At 42.9% G+C, this 20,424-nt stretch overlaps 1 protein-coding gene and 1 pseudogene across 2 annotated transcripts; one reads left to right on the top strand and one right to left on the bottom strand.

Moving 5' to 3' along the window:
* Positions 1-9: 9 nt before the first annotated feature.
* Positions 10-3,019, top strand: LOC125535258. Of its 2 annotated transcripts, XM_048698309.1 has the most exons (3): positions 10-344; positions 1,366-2,397; positions 2,517-3,019. In XM_048698309.1, the coding sequence occupies exons 1-3, from the start codon at positions 174-176 to the stop codon at positions 2,517-2,519; spliced, it is 1,206 nt and encodes a 401-aa protein (XP_048554266.1). In that variant the 5' UTR covers positions 10-173; the 3' UTR covers positions 2,520-3,019. The 2 variants fall into 2 exon arrangements, with proteins under 2 accessions (XP_048554266.1, XP_048554265.1); XM_048698308.1 differs by having other exon boundaries at positions 1,366-3,015.
* Positions 3,020-4,191: 1,172 nt separating this feature from the next.
* LOC125534789 lies at positions 4,192-17,359 on the bottom strand (annotated as a pseudogene).
* Positions 17,360-20,424: the final 3,065 nt, after the last annotated feature.

The raw sequence follows: 20,424 nt of genomic DNA on the forward strand, positions 1-20,424 counted from the left end.
AGCCCACATCCATGGCGGAGCTGTCGTGGCCACTCGAGAGCTCGAGGGGCCATATGGCTGTCGGGAATGAGGCGACGAGGGGCGGGGACGTCGGTTAGCTGGTCAGCGGCGGGGATATCGGACGGGCAGCAGGTGACCGATGGGAATCGGCAAACGGCTAAGCGTCGCCGTAGATGAAATGGGCGAGAGAAACTGCAATAAAAAAAAACGCTCTCCGGAGAAACACTCTCTCTCCCCACTTTCTCCGGGCGGCGGCGAGATCCGTTCCCCAGTCGACGGACCACGCCGACGGCCGCCTCCGGGAAGCTCCTTCACGCCATCGCCCCGCGGCCTCCGCATCACAGGTCCGTCCCTCCCTTGATTTTCTCTCAGATCGAGCAAAGCAGAGGAACCTGAGGGAGGGGGAGATGGCGCCGCCGGGCGGTAGATACAGGGGGAATGAACACGGGGAGGCGCTCCAAGGGAGTAGCTCCTGCGCTGGGGAGAGAGCGGAGCGGGGTGGGCATGTGTTCGTCGTTGCCGTGGGCATGATGGCGCCGCTGCTGGAGGGGTGCTGATCTGATTAGTGTAGTCTGTGATTCAGAGAGTGCTTGCTTGCTTGCTGCTGCTGCTGCTGGTATTTGTGCTTGCTGATTGATTATACAGTGACTGAGATGCTGCTATCTGTACTGATTGATGTTATTGGCGCTACGCGATGCACATAGTTCTGATGGAAAATCATTTGATTCACTGCTGTATCAACATTTATATAGCTGAAATCTGCATCTTCAGAAAAAAAAAACTGGATTGTACTTTGGTCCAGCTCTAACTATTTGTGTAAAGTTGGTGGTAAAGATAGATCTGGATGTGTGGGAGAACGAAAGGCAGAAGGATTTCACATCCCTCTACGTCATACATTCATGATTTCACATCTTATCATCTAAATGTAGTTTCCTATATGGCTTTCCTATCTGAATGAACGTGTAATTTGTGAATGGAGTGGAAATCGCTGAATATCCTCTCACTTGTGCTCGCCATACTCACAAATATGCGTAATTGTCCCTTCTAACGTTTGTGAGAACATTCTCTATCGTTCTCCTGCGTCTTATAGTTATAATTGACATTGTTTTCTCTACAGCTATATTTGGCCCTGCTGTCAAAACAATGTTATTCAATTTACTTTTACTGTGACATGAGTATTGGTGTGTCATCTAAATTGTTGAAAAAGATAATAGCCAAAATGTGTGTCTCACAGGGAACACGATCGTACTTTGGTGGAATTTTTGCATTTAGGTGTTTTACTGTTTGTGAGGTGGCCTGCGTCCTATTATTCTACTGATAATATAATACATACTAACTTTTTGCATCTTTTTCGTTGATCATCAGATGGAGCAGCGGCAATCAATCACCATGTCGAAGCTAGATAGTAGCGGTGTGACCATCCTCGACGACTTGCCAGAGTCCATCATTGTTGGGGAGATACTCATCAGGTTGCCGGCGGAGGACATCCTTCGCTGCCGTGCTGTGTGCAAGTTGTGGTGCCATGCCACCTCCGCCCACGACTTCCTTCTCGCTCACCACCGTCGCCAGCCCTCGCTCCTTCTCATCGATTGTCTCAACCGTGACAACAGATTCTGTGACGGCCATCTCTGCGTCTTCTGCGGCGACCATGCTGGGGCTACCGGCCGCAAGCTCTGCCGGCCCATCCTCTGGTATGCTGACCACACACAGGATGTAGACAGCCTTGCTATCCAGGCTGCCTGTGATGGCCTCCTCATCGTCTCTTACAAAGATAATGGCAGACGCTTCGATATCTGCAATCCAACGACCCGCCAACGTGCTCCCCTGTTGCTGCTTCCTGGACCAAGATGTCGTGCTTCAGTTAAAAGCATTCGCATAGCAGGATTCTACCAGCATTGCCCGTCCAGAGAATACCGTCTGCTCTACTCAATCTGGACAAGGAATGAGAATGGTTTCGCTTCCACGACTGATTTCTACGTCCTCACAGTGGGATCCGATGAGCCTAGGCCCATAGGACAGCCACCTATGGAACAAGGCCTACTGGATGGACATCCACCTATGGGACAAGACCTACTGGATGGACTGACCTGTTCGTCTAATGTATCTGTTCTCCACCGCGGCAGCCTGCATTGGGGACTAGAACAGTACCACTCTGATGTCAGCAAAATTCTAGTGTTTGACACTGCTGACGAGACATTTAGGTGGATGAGCCGTCCCACCGGGATGAGCTTTTGGACATTGTTGTTGGAGATTGACAGTGTGCTCGCTATGTGCACCAGTTACAATGGCATTGTTGTAGATATACACATGATGCAGGACTATGAGGCTGAGGTCTGGGCCTTCAAGTACCGGATTGACCTGTCGGCGCTGAAGGCGTCCCTACCGCTTGATCTAAGGGTGAGATGTTTACGCAAGATTGCTGTGCTCGGCAAGCATGAGCTGCTCATTGAGCTTGATGCTGGGCATCTTGTGCACTGTGATATTGATGGCAATTTTCTGGGACACGTGAAATGCAGTGAGTGTGAGGAAAGCCGTGTGCACATCACACCTTATCGCTTCCAGGAGAATATCATTCCACTTCCGTTCTTGGAGATGCAAGATGATTATGTGATACCAGAAGCAGAAGATGATGATGAGATCCATTACTTCATCTGGCCATATCCATAGAACGCATTTATGTAATATCCTCAAATCCTGGTCCAGGTTTGCTATGCCCTTGCAGTACTTATGCTATGCTATCTAGTAGGCTTAAGTGGGCATTTCGACTGGTAACGGTAGCATCTTTGCAATGAGCTATCTACACATGATAAATGCCGTGAACTATTGATAGTCTATTCTATAAAAATGTTGCACTTGTTTCATTCTGGTCTATGGCCAATTTTACCGATCTCAATTACTGTCTGGTTGCTTTGTTGATGTCTGTAGTTTGTTTTTTTAATTGAGTTGTTAAGTTTGTTTGTTGTAGCATGCTAGATTAAGTAGAGAGTTTCTGAATGCCCCGTCGGTTTGAGGAAAACCCGAAACTCAATGACGTATTAGCTTAAATAGGACAACATGGTAAGTGTGCTGTAGAGTACAAAATCGGATAGCCTGGTGTATATTTTTCCTTTGAAAAATGTGCCTGACACTCACCTGATCAACATAATTTATCTTTCTACTTAAGAGTTTTCTGCTTGAGGTGACAGCAATGAATTGAAGCCACGACTGCTATTATAAAATCCGCAAGCAGCCGTTGTGGAAACCTCATGATCTATGAATCTATCCATGTTAGAGTGGTGGCAATATATATTGTTGAGTCTGCTAATTGTTTGAATTATTGTTTTGTCTGAACATTCTTTCTCACCCTTCTGTTTTCATACATATCCTGTGGTCATGACGATCTGCCACCCATAAGGAAGAACTGAGCTCTTGCTTGTGTCAGCAGAGCTCCAGCTCAAAAGTTAGAATAAGTTGGAAGAACTGCGTGATTTTGAAAACGAGCATGTCACCATGTTCTTTTGATTCTCCGAAAATGTACCTTTGATTGTTCTTTTTCATGATCTTCAGTTAGAATTCTGATAGTTGTGTGGACTCTCGCTGATAGAGGCAACATGAGTTGGACAAGTGAACGTTTTCGCCCACACATCGATCACATCAACATCACGCAAACACATGCACACAAAAACTGCCACGTAGTTTTTCTTACTTCTTTTCGATGCTCATGGTATCTGCACCTACATAATCATAAATGATCACCAGCGCGTTGCTGACGACTGCCCATCCCCATCATCTTTCTTCGCCGGATGATGGTCACCTGCAGATCCATAAACACTTCAAGGCGCATATATATTGCTTGAGGTCCATTATAAATCATGAGATGTACTTCCTCCGTTCCTAAATAATAAGTCTTTTTAGAGATTTCAAATGGACTACCATATGCGGATGTATATAGACATATTTTAGAGTGTAGATTCACACATTTTGCTCTGTATATAGTCACTTGTTGAAATCTCTAGAAAGACCTATATTTAGGAACGGAGGGAGTACTTACAAAAAATATGCATCTTTTAATCTAAACCTGGTCCTGTTTCGTACATAATGGTCAATAACAATCATAATGCAAAGCAGGTAATAAAACCATAGCATTCGATCTACACCAGGTCCTATTCTGGGATTCCTTAATTCTGGGATTCCTTGCATAATGCAAACGAACATCCTAACATCACAGATAGACAATGTTCTGGCAGGCAGTCCCAGGATCATGCTAACATCACGCAAACAATGGATCTAATACACAAAGTATTCTCAAAATGTCACCATCAGATGCTGGATTCTACTTTTTGGCGTTTCGATTGGGACCGCTTCATCCAATCGATGCAATCATCCATGGTTCCTTCCGGATGCGCAAGCCGCCACTTGAACACACGTTCTTTCTGTGAAAAGGAATACTAGTTGTGTCAACATTTTTTAAGATACAATTGATGTGATCAGTTACAAGCGGGCAGGGCAACCCATTCTCCAATCAGTCGACCTCCTGACTTGACCTGCAGAACTCCCATTATAGTGTTGCCATTGACCAATTGCTTCTGTTTCCACTCGCACTCCCACACCCCGTCGAGACCTAAAGTGTTAAAATGTGATACAGATATCTCTACGCTTGTGGTGATGGGAAAAGCGTAAATTCAACAACCGCCGTTTACTTTACCTAGATCAGTTATGGAACGCTCAACTTTGATGTACTTCTCTTTCCTCCGACGCAGCTCATCCTGCTGACTGAGGGCATTTTCAGCTTCTGGATAGGAGAGAATGGATATAAGAAGTGCCACCCGCCACAAGTTCTTTATTTCATCAAGTATCAGTCCTGAACGCGTTCAGTGTCAAATGTTATGGTCTAAAATACAACTTAGTTTTCCACTGTAATAGGAAGACATGCATCAGATCAGGACAGGGTATGACAGTTTTGAAAAAAATTAGCAAGCTAAAAATGACCTGCTTTTACACGCTTCAACATGTCTGTTGGTATATCGAGATATTCATCTTCCAGCTTCCCCTTGAGAGTTCCCAAAGCGACATTTGATTCAAAGAGGGGAACTAATTCAGCAAACTCTCTGCTGGCAGCATGTATGTTAACAACCTTTAGGCACACAAGATATTACGACGAGTTAATTAATTTGTTACCACACTAAACAAGACTAGGAGTCACAATAGCAAATGCTACTCGATGGGGGCAACTCAACAGAACGTACGGATTTAGCAACATATGCGTCCAGCCTTAATGACTCCTTAATAATATAGCTAGTGACAGGAATCTGCAGGCGACACAATAGAAGAAAAAGACTTGAGACAGTAGCAGATGGATACCATTCAAATTGACAAAACATTGGATTCACAAATGATTGGATGATGCATAAGTTAGATGTTACCTCCTTAGATTTTTCGTCCAAGCAGGACATCTTTCGGAGGGGAAAAAAGAGTGCACTATAGAGGTAAAGCTGTTGCTGTTCAGCCTAATAAACACCATAAAAGGTCTAATGTTAAGGGAAGACAAGAGAGAACAGAGATTATAGTCAAATAATTATAATTTTCCATAATAGCATTGAGGGAACTGAGACAGGACATATTATCAATATCACATCACAGGTGCTCTGAATATTAACAGAACAATACTATGATAAATCATTGCAGACAAAAAAAGACAAACAGTTCGATTCCAGGTTCAATTTTCGATATACATTTTTCTGTAAAAGGCTCAAGTAGTTCGCCAGTGTAGGGTCGTTAAGCTCTCACGCATTTTAAACAGAGGTAAGAAGATATTATCTGAGTAAAAAGAAAACAGACCGACAGCATGGGATGAGAAAGGCCGTCATGCACAGAAATTGCAAGGCATTTTAAACAGAGGTAAGAAGATATTATCTGAGTAAAAAGAAAACAGACCGACAGCATGGGATGAGAAAGGCCGTCATGCACAGAAATTGCAAGGCATTTTAAACAGAGGTAAGAAGATATTATCTGAGTAAAAAGAAAACAGACCGACAGCATGGGATGAGAAAGGCCGTCATGCACAGAAATTGCAAGGCATTTTAAACAGAGGTAAGAAGATATTATCTGAGTAAAAAGAAAACAGACCGACAGCATGGGATGAGAAAGGCCGTCATGCACAGAAATTGCAAGGCATTTTAAACAGAGGTAAGAAGATATTATCTGAGTAAAAAGAAAACAGACCGACAGCATGGGATGAGAAAGGCCGTCATGCACAGAAATTGCAAGGCATTTTAAACAGAGGTAAGAAGATATTATCTGAGTAAAAAGAAAACAGACCGACAGCATGGGATGAGAAAGGCCGTCATGCACAGAAATTGCAAGGTTCCAAGCTGCTTCAATGTGTGAAACGCAACATCTGCACCAGTACAGGATAACCATGGGTGCTAATGTAAATAAAAAGATAAATGCACATAGGTATCTTCTACTATTCCAATCCCTATAATGAGTATAGTAAATAAAACTGTGTACAGACAGTTGCCTGGCTCTAAAACACAAAATAACTAGATGTCAGAACAAGGACACACCGATCATAGTTGTCAAAACCTGGTGGGTCAGATGTTTCAGGGAAAGAAAATACAACGTAAAATAACCCCAAATCACGGATGTGAGACATTGCTTCAGCTGGGTGTTTGCCTGACATCATAAGATTAATCTGCACAATATACATGCAAGAGATTTATCACTAGGGTTGTTTTCTGAGTTCATCTAGAGCTTTATTATTCACAAAAGCAGGAAACCAATTAGCAAAAAGCTGTCAGATGATAGGTAGTGTAGACATCAAACCTCCTTGCCAATACGTTCTCTGCTAATCTTGCAACCAAGTCCCAATTTCACCTTTTCATCCGAAGCAGCTTCCTTCAACTCATCGGATAATGTAAAGTTGAATCTAGCAGCTGCAAAAGATAAAGATGAGCTTACACAAAGAAATAGGATGTTTCAATTAAGTGTTGGAGCATGTCTAACCGACACCTTATAATTTAGAGGAGCAAACGATAGAGTATCTGTAACTAAAAATTGTACTCCTCCAACGGTGGCTGGATGTAACCGAACCATCAAATTTAACTCCTCAAATGAACTAACCCCACATGGAAGTCTCTGTTCATCTCCTTCTTCCTTCCGACGCGCCCAGCCGGAGCAGCACCTCGACCGCACACAGGAACGACATGTCGCCCAGCCCTGATTCCGCCGCCTCGCCACCGGTCTTCCCCACCACGGTGAGGTCCAATGCGCCTGCGCCCATGCTACCTAGTTGAAGGTTTGGTCATGCTCGCCATCGAACATGACGGCGGCCTACCAGGTGAGTGTGTGGTGTGAGTGCGTGTGTGGTATGCCTGTATGTGGTGTGCGTGTGCGTGCATGGTGTACTTGCACAACAGGCTAGAAGGCCTTGGCCGGTGGCAGCGCGGGTGTTGCAGGACGCCATGGGAGCTCCAGTACGTGGCAGCCATTGTAGGACGAGCACACACAGCTGGCGCCATACAGCCGCACAAGCATGATTTTATGAAGTTCCTCATCACCGGCGAGGGTCCCCGGAGTTGTGAGAGCATCGGGGGTTTCCATTTTGCGGTCACCAGGGCGGCCGACAGCCTGCGGCGTGGATTCTGGCAGCGGGCGACAGGAGGAAGGAAAGGGATGTTTTTTAAGGAGTGGTGTCGCAGAGGAGTAAAAATAGGAGAGTTGTGCGTTGGAGTAAACTTAACTCCTTCGAATATCCTCCTCTAACGGTTTGAGGGTTTGGTTAGGTGCAAGGGAGATATAGGCTTTTAGGGGATTGGTTAGATGTGCTCTTACATTCTTACAGTTGCAGCCCCTATACCCGTTTGGTTCTGAACTATTAATTAGTTTAGGGGCCTCAACTATTATCATCTTTATGTAGGATCTCATCAGAGGTTTTGTTTGTTTATTGGAATTTATTGGGGACCAACGGTGAATTTATGATGAGTTGGCAAAATTAGATGACATGGATGCCATGTATGCAGACCAATAAGTGAGGTTTGGATCACGAACATAGCAAGTATAGGAGCATAAAACTGCAAACTAATAATTTAAGGACTTAGATGACATCACCGAACAAGTTTGGGTACTCATTATAATTCATTGTCCATTTCTTAGATCAAGAAATGCACACAGCAGAAACAAATCCTTCTTCAGAACAGGGGAGATATCCAACGTTGTGTACTAATTACCAGGGAGTTATGAAGCTGTGGGAGAGGGCTATCGAATCGAGCCTTGCCCGAGAAGAATTACACGCAATACCATCAACTAGTTTTAATTTTATATGCCTAGAAGGTCAACCACGATGGTGATTTTCCTAACAAGTATAGAGCCATAGAGGGGAGCAGAAGAAAGAACTACACATGATTTTTTTTTATTGGAGAAGGTCAAATCAAATTTTGCTAGCCGCCCCAGGGGAGCAACGTTCATTAGAAGGGGCAACGTCCCAAAATACTAAATATTGGAATGTCACATTTTCATAACATCGTGATCTCAATTATTTGATCAAATAGTTGGAGCCACATTTATCTATAAATGGAACATAAGCAATTTCTTAAGTTCGCAACTAAAATTATACACTGGTTACATTTATCCATTATCCACAATCATAGGAAGTAACTTTCATGAATAGTTCTGTAATATGAAAATTGGCATATAGAAATGTTAAGATCAACTAGGAGATGTTTAAACTTACCAAATCGAATTGCTCGAAGAACTCTAAGTGGGTCATCGAAGAAGGTAGCTTTGGCAGGTAAAGGAGTGGCAATAAGGCCCTTTTTGAGGTCATCAATACCTTCACAATGAGTCAATGACATAGCAGCATTTGTATTGTAAGACAGCCCCATTAATTTAGAATAAAATGCATAGGAAGTCCTCTAACTTCATCTCCACGGACTTTGAAAATGTGGTTCTGGGTCCTCAAACTTGTTAAGTTGTTTACAGCAGGTCTTAACCATCAAAGTTAGCATCTTGGTACCTGTGTCACATTGTAAGCCGACATCACATGTGTGGTTTGTTAGGTAGAGGGGAATAATGGCCATGGCCATGCGTGTCAGATGAGCAAGAAAAGAAGGAAGGTGAGTTTCACAACACATGTCCAATTTTAAGAGAGAATAGATATGTGAAATTGGGGGCTCACCTTAAAAGAGTGTAGGTGAGTCAATATGCCACAAGGCACCAAGATGACGACCGGCCTGGTTTGGACTAGTAGTGAACATAAGTTGAAGATTCAAAAGCGCACTTTGAAAGTTCATGGACATGGATGATACTCTCTGAGAAGTTAGAGGACAATACTTACATTTCACTCATGAGGTCGACAGGTTAAGGACGACACTTACATTTCACTCATGAGAATTTATTATGCCGTGCCATAGAAGTACTGCAAACTTACCTCTTAAAGTAAAATCTTCCACAGAGTTATTGTTGATGTTGAAGAATAAACTGTCAAATTTATTTTGAAAAATATAAATTCAGGGATTCTAAAGAATAACTTGTGTTGTAGTTTTGATTTTAAACTCGTATCAACATTAATGATCAAAGAAAAGCTTCGGACAAAACACAAGCACGTCTTAAATGGAATATCATTGTGTTACCTATTCATTGTTAGGTGCCTACGGTATGCATCTTCTTCCACTGTGCCAAACTTCTGCAAGTTGAAAACATAATACGGCCATAAGCAGGTTGTAAAGTATCTCACAATGATAAAAAATTACTCTTATATGTATTGTGTACACTGAGCTCAATAATATGAGTATGTAAAGGGACACTAGATAAGTACACACCATGGTAGGAATACGGCTGCTCCCAACATATTTTTCAGACCTCAAGTTAACAAAATCAACAACTTTTAGGAAAATCTTCATGTTAGCAGTTTCCAAGTGCTTTGATTGATCAGGGTTGCTGCAAAAAAAAACTAATAAACGTTATCACACAAGTTAATTAATAAACAGATAGCCATGGTATTTGATGGGAACTATTCCTTTTTGACCAAGCATGTGTAAAGTGGCATAACAGTAATAAGTCACTCATGAGGATTAGCATAAAGAGAATTGCATACCGTGGTATAATATGGATTCCTTCCTCCTCCTCCAGTCTCACCTTTGCGTACTTATTTACGTACTCACAAAATCCTTGCCCGTCATATTATCAAGAGCAATGTCAATGTCAACTGGTTCTTTCCCTAATAGCTGTTAAGGTAACAATGAAGTCAAAAAACTAGCCAACAGTTATTTCATATAGAAATTGCAAGCAGATGCTGATTAGTGTCAAACAGGCAGAATCAGTGGCGGAGAGAGGGGGACCAGCAAGGGGCCTGGACCTCCCAAACATCATGGATTTGTTTCATTTTTTAATGAAGAGTGCAAAATTAGTGATGATTTTCTGTTTAAAACACTTTTTAAGAGCACTTGGCCCCCTTGATAGAAGATTTACATATAGAACAGAGCACCGTTCGTAAACCTCGGTACAAAAGGACTGATTTTATGCAAATTCAACAATCTGTTACCCAGACATTATAAAAGGGTACTCAGGGCATCTCCAATGCTAGCCCCAAACCGAACACCGCAAATGTCCTTTTTCACGTCCGGATGTGGTCCGCGGACATGATGCGAGAGAGAGTCATCCAATGCTTATTCACAAATTAACCTCAATTGTCCGGTTGGAAGGAGAGAGACGAGAGGGAGACCATGCATGTGGTTGCTTTTGGTTGGATCGGAGTTTTGATTTCCGGCCAAATTTTTTTGGATTTCAGCCATCTCGGCCTAGGGTGAAAAAAATCTCTTTTGGGCAAATAATTTTGGCCCAGTCAAATTTTGTTCAAAAAATCAAATTTCAGTTCTGCAATTTCGTCCGAGATTTGGAAGAAATTTTTGTAACGACCAAAATTCGGCCATCTTAGCCTGGGGCAAGAAAAATGCAAAAAAATAATAATCAAAACTCTGGGTTGGATATGTGTGTGTGGTGTACGGTTTGGAGGAGAGAGGGGAAAGATAGAAAAGGAGGAAGACCACGTGGTTGCTTTTTGTTAGTCAAGTGAATGTTCGGACTCCTGCATAGCTCCCCCAAGTGCTTCCAGTTTAGACTGAAAGGGATCCCACTGAAAAACAAAAGTGGACAAAAATAATCCGAATACCACAATTCAGACATATACAACAGCTTTGAGGGTCTCCTTCGGAGATGCCCTCATCAAAGCAAAAACTAGAACAAAGTTATAGAAGCTTCCCCGCTCTGTGTGTCTGCCGCGAGCAAAGAAGAAAGGAAGAACTCATATTGCCTAATAAACCACAAAAAGAGAATAAAAAGATCAATCACCTTGTCCCGAACCCAACCACCGGCGACGTGAAGCTCAGTGCCGAGCTTGAAGTGACGGATGACATCGAGAAGCCGTTGGAAGATCTTCTTCTCTCGCTCCGTCAGCTCTACGGTCTCCAATACCTTCACGCCTCGTGGCAACTGCTCCGGCGAACCCGCCGCCATGCTGGAGTTGCCGGTGAAGGCACGTATGCAGGAAAAGAAGGCTGTAGGGAGGCCCGCCGGAGAAGTGTGAACCGTAGAGCGGCGATGGAGATGGGGAAGGAGGAGGGCGTAGGCGATGTCGCCGCCGTGCTTCGCCCGTACCCTAGGGCACGGTATGCGTTTGAGAGCGGTAAGAATCGATCCCCTGCCTGTTGGATGGCAGGCCAGGCCCGTTTGTTCGGGTGCCGCGCGCTTGGACTTCTCTTCTTATGGACCGTGGAAAGTGGATCTTTTTCCATGGAAAAACTATACAGCCCGACAAAGAAAAAAAAATCACGTGCTACAGCAAAATAGCGCTGGCCTCAGAATATGCTATTAGCGTGCTATATTGCGCTATAGCATGCTATTAGCAAGACCTTGTACAATGATTATTTAGAGAGACAACTTTAAGGCCCCGTTCGGCAGCTCTCCAGCTCCGTAAAATACGGGAGCCGACAGAGCACCCCTTTTTTTTGTGGGTAAAATCTTTGCATTACTCAAATCTCAATGTCCTTACAATCAGCCTCGGCTAGCTCTGTTGACAGCTCCACAAAAATACACTGCAGGCCGCTCCGCTTCGGCCGGGAGCTGCGGAGCGGAGAGCTGCCGAACAGGGCCTAAATACGCTATAGTGCTTTATTTTTTTCAGCGAGCCAAAGTCATTAATGTTCCCATTGTAGCGCAGTGCTGCTCCTAACATCGGCACTGCCTATAAGACAACCAGAGACTTCCAGAGTCAGTAGGTTACGCTGCTAACAACAATAAATATCTGAAAAAGCCTAAGGCATCAACTGAACAGGAGCCTCACATGAAGTTAATCCATCAGAGTTGTCAGTGAACATGCTGATTTCAGCATACTGAAAAAGGGTTTCGCCCTGCTTTATATGTAAAGCAACAATCATTGTATTATACTGAAACCTACAAGAGCTTGTATTATACTATCTAAAACAAGAGCTTGTATTTTTAGTCCTTCCCTAAAACCAAGAGCTTGTATTATACTGTCTTATTGCGGAAGCCCTGGACTTGGAGCAGCCATGTACGATTAACAACATAATCATATCACCTTGCTTGCGCAATGAGATATTTGATCATCCCTAAGAACAACTCAATGCAACTGCGTGCCATTTCCTGCCGAACAAGCATAGGCATAATCAGATCATCCCCATCTTAAGCACTCAGAAAGTAAATTCCAAGGTGGACACAATATTTTTATGGTTCATCCTCCGAAAAAAGAAGGGTGTGAGAGCATACCACACAAGCTGCTCGATTCAAGAATGGAGAACCATAAGACTTACCAATGAGTCGTCACTAGCTTTGCAACAGCCATGAGTTACCTTTTTGCATTCTCTTTTTTTACCCTTGTTGCTTATCATTTCTTAGTATCATGACATGTTACATATAGTACTGACTATACATATGTATACAATTATTGCTCTCATATTTCACCTACTATCACCTTAATTTACACTACCCACTACTTCTCTGACAAACAGATCCTTAATTTACACCACCCACTAATTTCCTCAGAACATGATATTTACAATGTGTACTCTTTTTCTCACTTCTTTGCATCCTTTTATATAAACGCCGGAAGTGTGAAGCAGTGGTATGGATAATTGTGTGTGCATAGATCTATGACTAGTCTATGTAGTAATGGGTGCAACTCTAATTGTTGTCGTGAGGATGGGAGGTGTTAGGAAGAAGATGCGTGCTACTCTCGTTGCTCCTAGAGTTGAAGTGTGCCATGGTGTTCTCAATCTCTTTGCGCAGCTTCACAAAGTTATTTCTCAACCATTCTATGAGAATCTTACCACAACTAGTCCTTTAGCCAGCAGTACGCGCGCCTCCTGTAGCACTGCCAAAGTCTGTGTTATCTTAAAACAGTGGCTACTCCCGCTAATAATTTGCCCAACATACCTATGTTCTATTGTTATGGCAAAGTGAGCTCCCAGCACAGAATTTAAACCTAAAACTTGAATCATCAGAATGTTATGGAGCTATCTAACTATTTGCTGCAACAGACGGGGTCATTATTTTGTTTCTAAAATCTATTAGAAGTTACATATATGTGGCGATATGTAAACTCAAAGTTTCAAGTGTTTTTCTTTCAACGATGTGGCTGCTCTTCTGGTAATGTTTTTAGACTTCAAAAATCGTACTTGTACACATACAAGTTATACTCCCTCTGTTTCATAATGTAGTGCTTTGTGAAAAGTCAAACCACCCAAACTTTGACCAAGTTTGTGAAGAAAAACATTTACACCTAGAATGCCAAAAGTATAACATAAGATTCATCATAAGATGTAGGTTCTAGTAGATATAATAGTTTTCTCTATAAATTTGGTCAAAGTTTGACTTTTGAAATAATCTATACACACTATATTATGGAACAGAGGAAGTATATGATAATGGTACCCCATATTAGTCCTCAAGATGGGGTGGGACCGTGGGAGTACCAAAAAAATCCAACCTATATTTCTTAGGGGAACATAGACATTTCATATCCGTACAGTATTGTGTTTTCTCCACAATCTCTCCCACATGAACGTTGACTTCACCATCAGCTGCAACGTGTCATGATCACGCAACTTCATCATAATCTACTCATCCATTTTAATGTTTAAGAGTACCAGCATGATCTCCTATGCACAGCTTGCACTAAAACATAAGCGATTTCTTTGGCAACAGTTTGGGGGGCCACATTGTCTAATAACTACTAGATTTTTATTTATTTTTGAATTGAGAGGGGTTGCCCCCCTGCCCCAACTTTTATTAAAAAGCAAAGGCAAAACCACACCATACTGTTAACAGCTCTCGGCTCCAGCCAGAAAGTAGTTGCAGCAGAATTATTACAAGGAGAGATTTACTGAAGAAGTTCAACATCTCTCTCAGAGGATCTTATCAAGTCTGAGCCAAAGGGAAGAAAAGCAACAGAGCTATTTGAGAACATTTCAGCACATCAAAACACTAGCTTACTACCTAACTACCCCAGAGTCATCCACACGCCGGGCAATTCTAAACAGTTCCTATTGTAGCGCCTATACCTTACATATACATGACACAACGGGTGACAAACATAAATATTAATGTTCCCATTGTAGCGCAGTACTGCTCCTAACATTGGCACTGACTCAAGTAGAATTACACTGCCGGAAAGAACATCGGAGACATCCAGAGTCAGTAGGTTAAACATATTACATAATGAGGCTTCAAATAAGCCCCGTAAGCATGCAGCAGAAGGAAATTTATGTAACGCTGCTAATAGCAATAAATATCTGAAAAAAGATGCGGCATCAACTGAACACAGGAGCCTCACATGAAGTTAATCCATCAGAGTTGTCAGTGAACATGCTGATTTCAGCATAGTGTCTGCACTAAACAGTAACATAGTCGATACTAGTTTTGAAATTCTGACTGCGCAAATATAATAGGATATATTTCTTCTTAACGGAGAAGTGCCTCTAATCGAACCATCTTCGCTTAGCAGAGAACCAATCACAAAGGCGGTATCCCAGGATGTGCTGGACCCAAGCGACATGATGATGCCTTGATGGCAGAGGCACCACATAGGCAGCGACAAACCAAACACTGAGGAATGCCAATATACTTATTGATTAACTTCAAATGATAACTATGGACGTTATTATGTGATGGTGGTAGAACCTAAGAATAGAATGAAAAAAAAAGATGGTCCCTAGAAGAACAGATAATGGATTCCTCCAGTATTCAACATGGCCAAAGTCATCTTCCAACCTCAGGAAGCACGTGGACAAAGTACTAACAAGTTTTGAATGAAATTCTCAATGTGCAAAACTTAGCTATATGGTGTTTTGTTTTAATAACTCGGTGTGCAAAACTGAGTTATGGTGCTGCCAAATCGCTCAGTTCTAGAACAGGTTCTCTGATTGAAGATAATTGTATTTTTGTTTCAAAATTATGGGAGGTTGAATAAGGAGAATCCAAGAACAACTTACTCAAGAGGCACAAAATGAGATATCTGGAAGAGTCGACAGGAATCACTTGTTCGTCTTCTCGGAAAAATGTATGCTGAATAAAACTCTCTTTAAGGCTGTGAGGAAGAACCACCGGCAGGTCCTCATCAAACTGGAAGTTTTTTTAGGGTATCATCAAACGGGAAGTTGGCTACCAAATTTCCTTTTTGGTCACAGTGCAACAACTGGCCATAACAGCTGACAAGAACGTCTCCCTGATCATTGAAACGCCTGGTACCCATCACTGGCAGCATGAACCAGGACTGAAGCGCCCAAACGTCATGCTGATGGTCCTGAAGTGTGAAGATGCTCGTCCCTCCATTGCCTCCGGCTCTGACCCCAACAAACTTGTGGAGATATCAAAGACACAAGCCTTCCTCTGGTTTAAAGGAACCAAATGTGAGGATGATAAACAACCTGCTAGTGGTTGCCTAGTCTCCAACCCACTTGCCAGCAGAACGTGGCCATTGTTGACCTCTTCCACTGAGAGCTGAGGTTGAACTACTGGGTTTGTAGGAAGGTTAGGATAGGATGAAATAAATTTGTAGCTCATTTTTTGATGAGAAAGTACCACTTCATAGACTAGGAACCACACATGTTTGGGTGCCAAGAAATTATTGTTGCAAACATTATCAAGGATATTTGCTTCACAGCTAATTTCCCAATATCTCTCAATCCGAGTTACATATTACTTCTCATGGAAAGAAAGATTTATTCTGTGCTTGCCGCCAACATTGGTTATTTGCATTGTGGTCTTGTTCCAGAAAGAAGATACTTATAAGGATATGGTGTGTGTGATCCACCTCATCACTCACCATCTACCGAGATACTGCAACGTCAATTAATGATTGAATGACACTAGTGAAAAGCCATAGTACTATGATATATGCTTACCGAACCTATAAAGATAGGCGAAGATACAATGCCCAAGAAAAACATGTTGTACCAACTACACATTACAAACCACATGCTACACCAATTGAGGAAGATACTCAAAGATTTGATAGTAAAATGATGAAAAAAGCCATTCCTTTACCTAGAAAGTATACAATAACTAAAGAGGGGGGGGGGGATAACCATGGAACCAAGAAAGCATAGACATTGCTCGGTTTATCGAACCAAGGGTCACATGCAAGTCAACAGTATAATTAGCATGCTTAAAAATTGTTTTCATCTTACCAGTTACAACAGAGAATCTGTGAGTCTGAAAACAGAAATATACATGTTGTGTTTCATCTCTTGTGCCACGTCACTCGAGCAATCAAGAAAAAATCTACCGCAAATAGAATGGTAAATCAAGGAACATTGAAAACAAGGCAGTGTTGCATGTATTTTGTACTCCCTCCATTTCAAAATATAGTGCGCCCGCGCTTCCCGAGGTCCAACCATAAATTTAACCAACGAGACCAACTGCGGCGGGAGAAAAAAAATTATATAATTGAAAACTTCTTTCGAATACGAATTCACTGATATAATTTTTGCTCCCGCCGCAATCGGTCTTGGTAGTTAAATTTACAGTCAAAGTTGAAGCACGTAGATAGAGGAAGCACTACATTGTGGAATGGAGGGAGTAATGGTCATGGTGGCGTTGATTCTTGGATACATTCTCTAAACCAATCTCCGATGGTTATTGACCTTGAGTTACCATAGGCACGATCAACCTGAACAAAGAGGTTCGAGTTTCTCCCATCAGCTTGATCCTTGTTGGTGGGCACTACAAGCTTGCCACCCATGTCAAACAAGCACATAACATGCCCAGGGTTCACCAGTGGTGAGCGCATGTGCCGGAATGACTCCGCCACCATGTCGAACACCATGATCCTGTGGTGGCGGGGTGCGGAGTCTGCCTTCAAGTGCATGCGTAGCCTTTCAAGAAGAAGGACTGGCGCGCCAAGGATGCATGGTGGAGACGAGATCTAGCCTAGCATAGTGTAGTGTTGGGGTGGAGGATGAATCAAGCTGGAGGCAGAGGAGAGGCTCAGACAACAGCCTGCGGCGTCAGCTCGAGCGGAGCGGCGGGGAATGAAGGCTAAGGAGGGCGACTGTGGGGAACGGGACACTGCGGCGACAACTGAAGTAAAAAAGACCCAAAATTTCAGATTTTCTTTTCTCTCCTTTTTGTGAGGGAAAAGAAGGAAAGAGAAAAGAGAACAGACATTCCGAGTTTTTACTGTAAAGAAAAACCAATTGCATGCGGAGAGCTTTGTTCAAAGGAAAAATGAAGAAGCATGATTTCTCCGTCATTTTCTTGTACCAACCAGTCCTAATATTCATCTTGCATCACAAAGAATGGAGGTCGAATATTCTCCTCCTCATTGCAGTGTTTAGCAAGCGCCCCGTTCATCTTCAATAGTGAGATCCAAGTATACAGGGTTACAGACGCAGCAAAAGGACACATTCATGGGAATGACTCAGTCGTGGTGTGGAACACTATTATGTTACTAAACACATCCCCACATGTATATATTACTCAAGGGTGAACCATGGGTTCAAGTTCCAAGATTTACAATGAGGCACCGATGCACGAGGAGAGGTACTGACGCCATGGCATAGTGTTTGCCTTTTGACTAGGTTCTTTAAATAGATGAGTCCACAACGGGCATCATAAAGAATGTTTCTGATGATAGTGAGGTTGGGGAGTGACTTGTCGCGGAAAACCATCGGGTTCCTCCAGGCCTGAGTTTTCAAGAAGATGGTGAGGAGCACATTGGGCTGGACGGATTGGTCGAACCCATGCAGTGTGCGGATGTCCCAATCCTGAAGTAGGGTGTCCGAACTTGTGTGGAACCGAGCCTCGCCCAAATCTGGCAAGCATCAGGGCATGGAGGAAAAGGTAGAGTGCATCTTCCGAAGGATCATCACAATACATTTGCGTACAATGTTGTAATGAACCTTTCTATGAATAATAGGAATGCAGAAAAAAAACACTTTAGGGCCTTGGGCATCCCAATATGCGTCGTGTTGGGGTCTATGTATGTCATACGTGGACATGAGCTGAGCATATGTCATGTCGTGCCATCTTGAAGGAGAAGGGCAAACCGTGGATGGTGAATCTTTTGTCTGGTTGGTCCTCTAGGCGAAAGTCCTGCAACAAAAAAAGCTCCTTAACCAGTTCTACGGCAGAGACATTAGTAAACGATTCCAAGGTTAGAGAGTAGCCCGTCTTGCATGACAATCAAGATTGAAATGTTTTTTTTTTGCGACTGAAATGTTTTTATTGATGGAGTGAGAGAATAGGTTAGAAAAAAGGTTCTATGAGGCAGTTAGTAGCGACACAGGTGCCGGACCAGAAGAAGCTGTTGGAGCCATTATAAGTGAGAGCAAAGGCAATTTCCTGAACAGCGTAAAGTTCTGCGATTGCTGTTTTCCAAAGAAAGGAACATCGTAAGGGATTATTTGACAGTGGTACGGATGCTGAGCAAAGAACCACTTAACCCAAGGGAGGCCAGGTGATTGTTGCAGCTTGAGATAAACTGCTAGTACTTACTATAATCTATATCTATACTTCTATATCTATCTATATCTATATCTATCTATACTTCTATATCTATATCTATATCTATCTATCTATATCTATACTTATACTTATACTTATATTTACTTATACTTACTTACTTACTTACTTCTACTAATCATGGACTCCCTAGAAATTCCTACGTTAATTAGAAATTATGAGCCGTTTATTTTAGTGGGGCCGAATTATAACGGTGTAGATCTTTTGATAACTCCCAGAGAATTCCCACGTTGAAAAAAAATCCCTAGAAATTATGAGTCGTCGGATGAAGTAGCATATCTGAAGATGGGAACCTGCCCTTTGCCTCTCCTGCAATCTCTCACGACTCAATATCCTCTCGCTAAGCCAGATAGAAAAATCTCCTGTTCTCAAACGATAGGCAACGGTGCCCCTCTCCCTTTATCTCACGACTCTTCTCTTCCTCTAGGTCAGCAAAAGAAAAACCCCATCTCACAATGATAGGCATGCGTATTCCAGGGAACCTATAGATTGTTTTTGACGAAGCGCAGGTGAGCTGCGATTGCATTATGAGAGGAAGACGGCGGAAGAGCGCCAACTGTACAAACACGCTGGGTGCACTGACATATTGATGAGCGAGCTGTTACCTCACAAAGTGGACTGCTGAGGATTAGAGGCTAATCATGCTTGATCTTTTTGCCGGAGAGTAATCACCGGTGGCAGCTCCATGAGTACTTGCCGGAATATACGTATCTGCATGGCTGCATCCCATTGGGAACATGAGTTCGACTTTGAGTAGGGTCGTACTTTTCTCCACGTACAAGAAAATTAAGGTAGTTGAATCCGATGGATTTGTTCTGCTATTGCAGTTATGTGAGAGAATTTGTCCTTCAATTTAGTCGCTTCCTTCATCACACATATCGCTGATGTATGCAGACTGGCCGTCTGATCGACCGAGGCATCGGGGCTGCGTGCAGCTCTGTATGGTGGATGAACGGACGGCCAGATTGCATCCCCCGTACGCACTGCCGGGCGAACGAGTTCAGATCAATTGTTCCTCATCGCCTTCTTTTGTCAAATCCTTTTCCTCCATCATATCCGCCGCTCGCTCATGCAGCAACCATCAGTCAATCCCATGCCGCCGGCCATCCTCCAGCTCTTATTGCCAATTGATTACTTTCCAACTTCTCACTTGATTGATCTTCTAGCGAGATGTGCAAGTGCAAAAAGCTTGCTTGATGGATCCTTTCAAAGCGATGGAACAACATCAGCTGTTGCAGGCAGACTACACGTCGCATCTCAATCTCGCACGCACATACGGACATACGCGTATATGCTGCCTTCTGTCAATTACTTCCTGGCAAGATGCATATACGTGAGCTAAACACTTGATTGATCTTCTGCAAGTTGTGCAAGTGCACAATGCTAGCTTAACCGATTCTACACGGTTGC

This window comes from Triticum urartu, chromosome 2 (assembly GCF_003073215.2).
Source record: "Triticum urartu cultivar G1812 chromosome 2, Tu2.1, whole genome shotgun sequence".
Taxonomy (NCBI): Eukaryota; Viridiplantae; Streptophyta; class Magnoliopsida; order Poales; family Poaceae; genus Triticum; species Triticum urartu.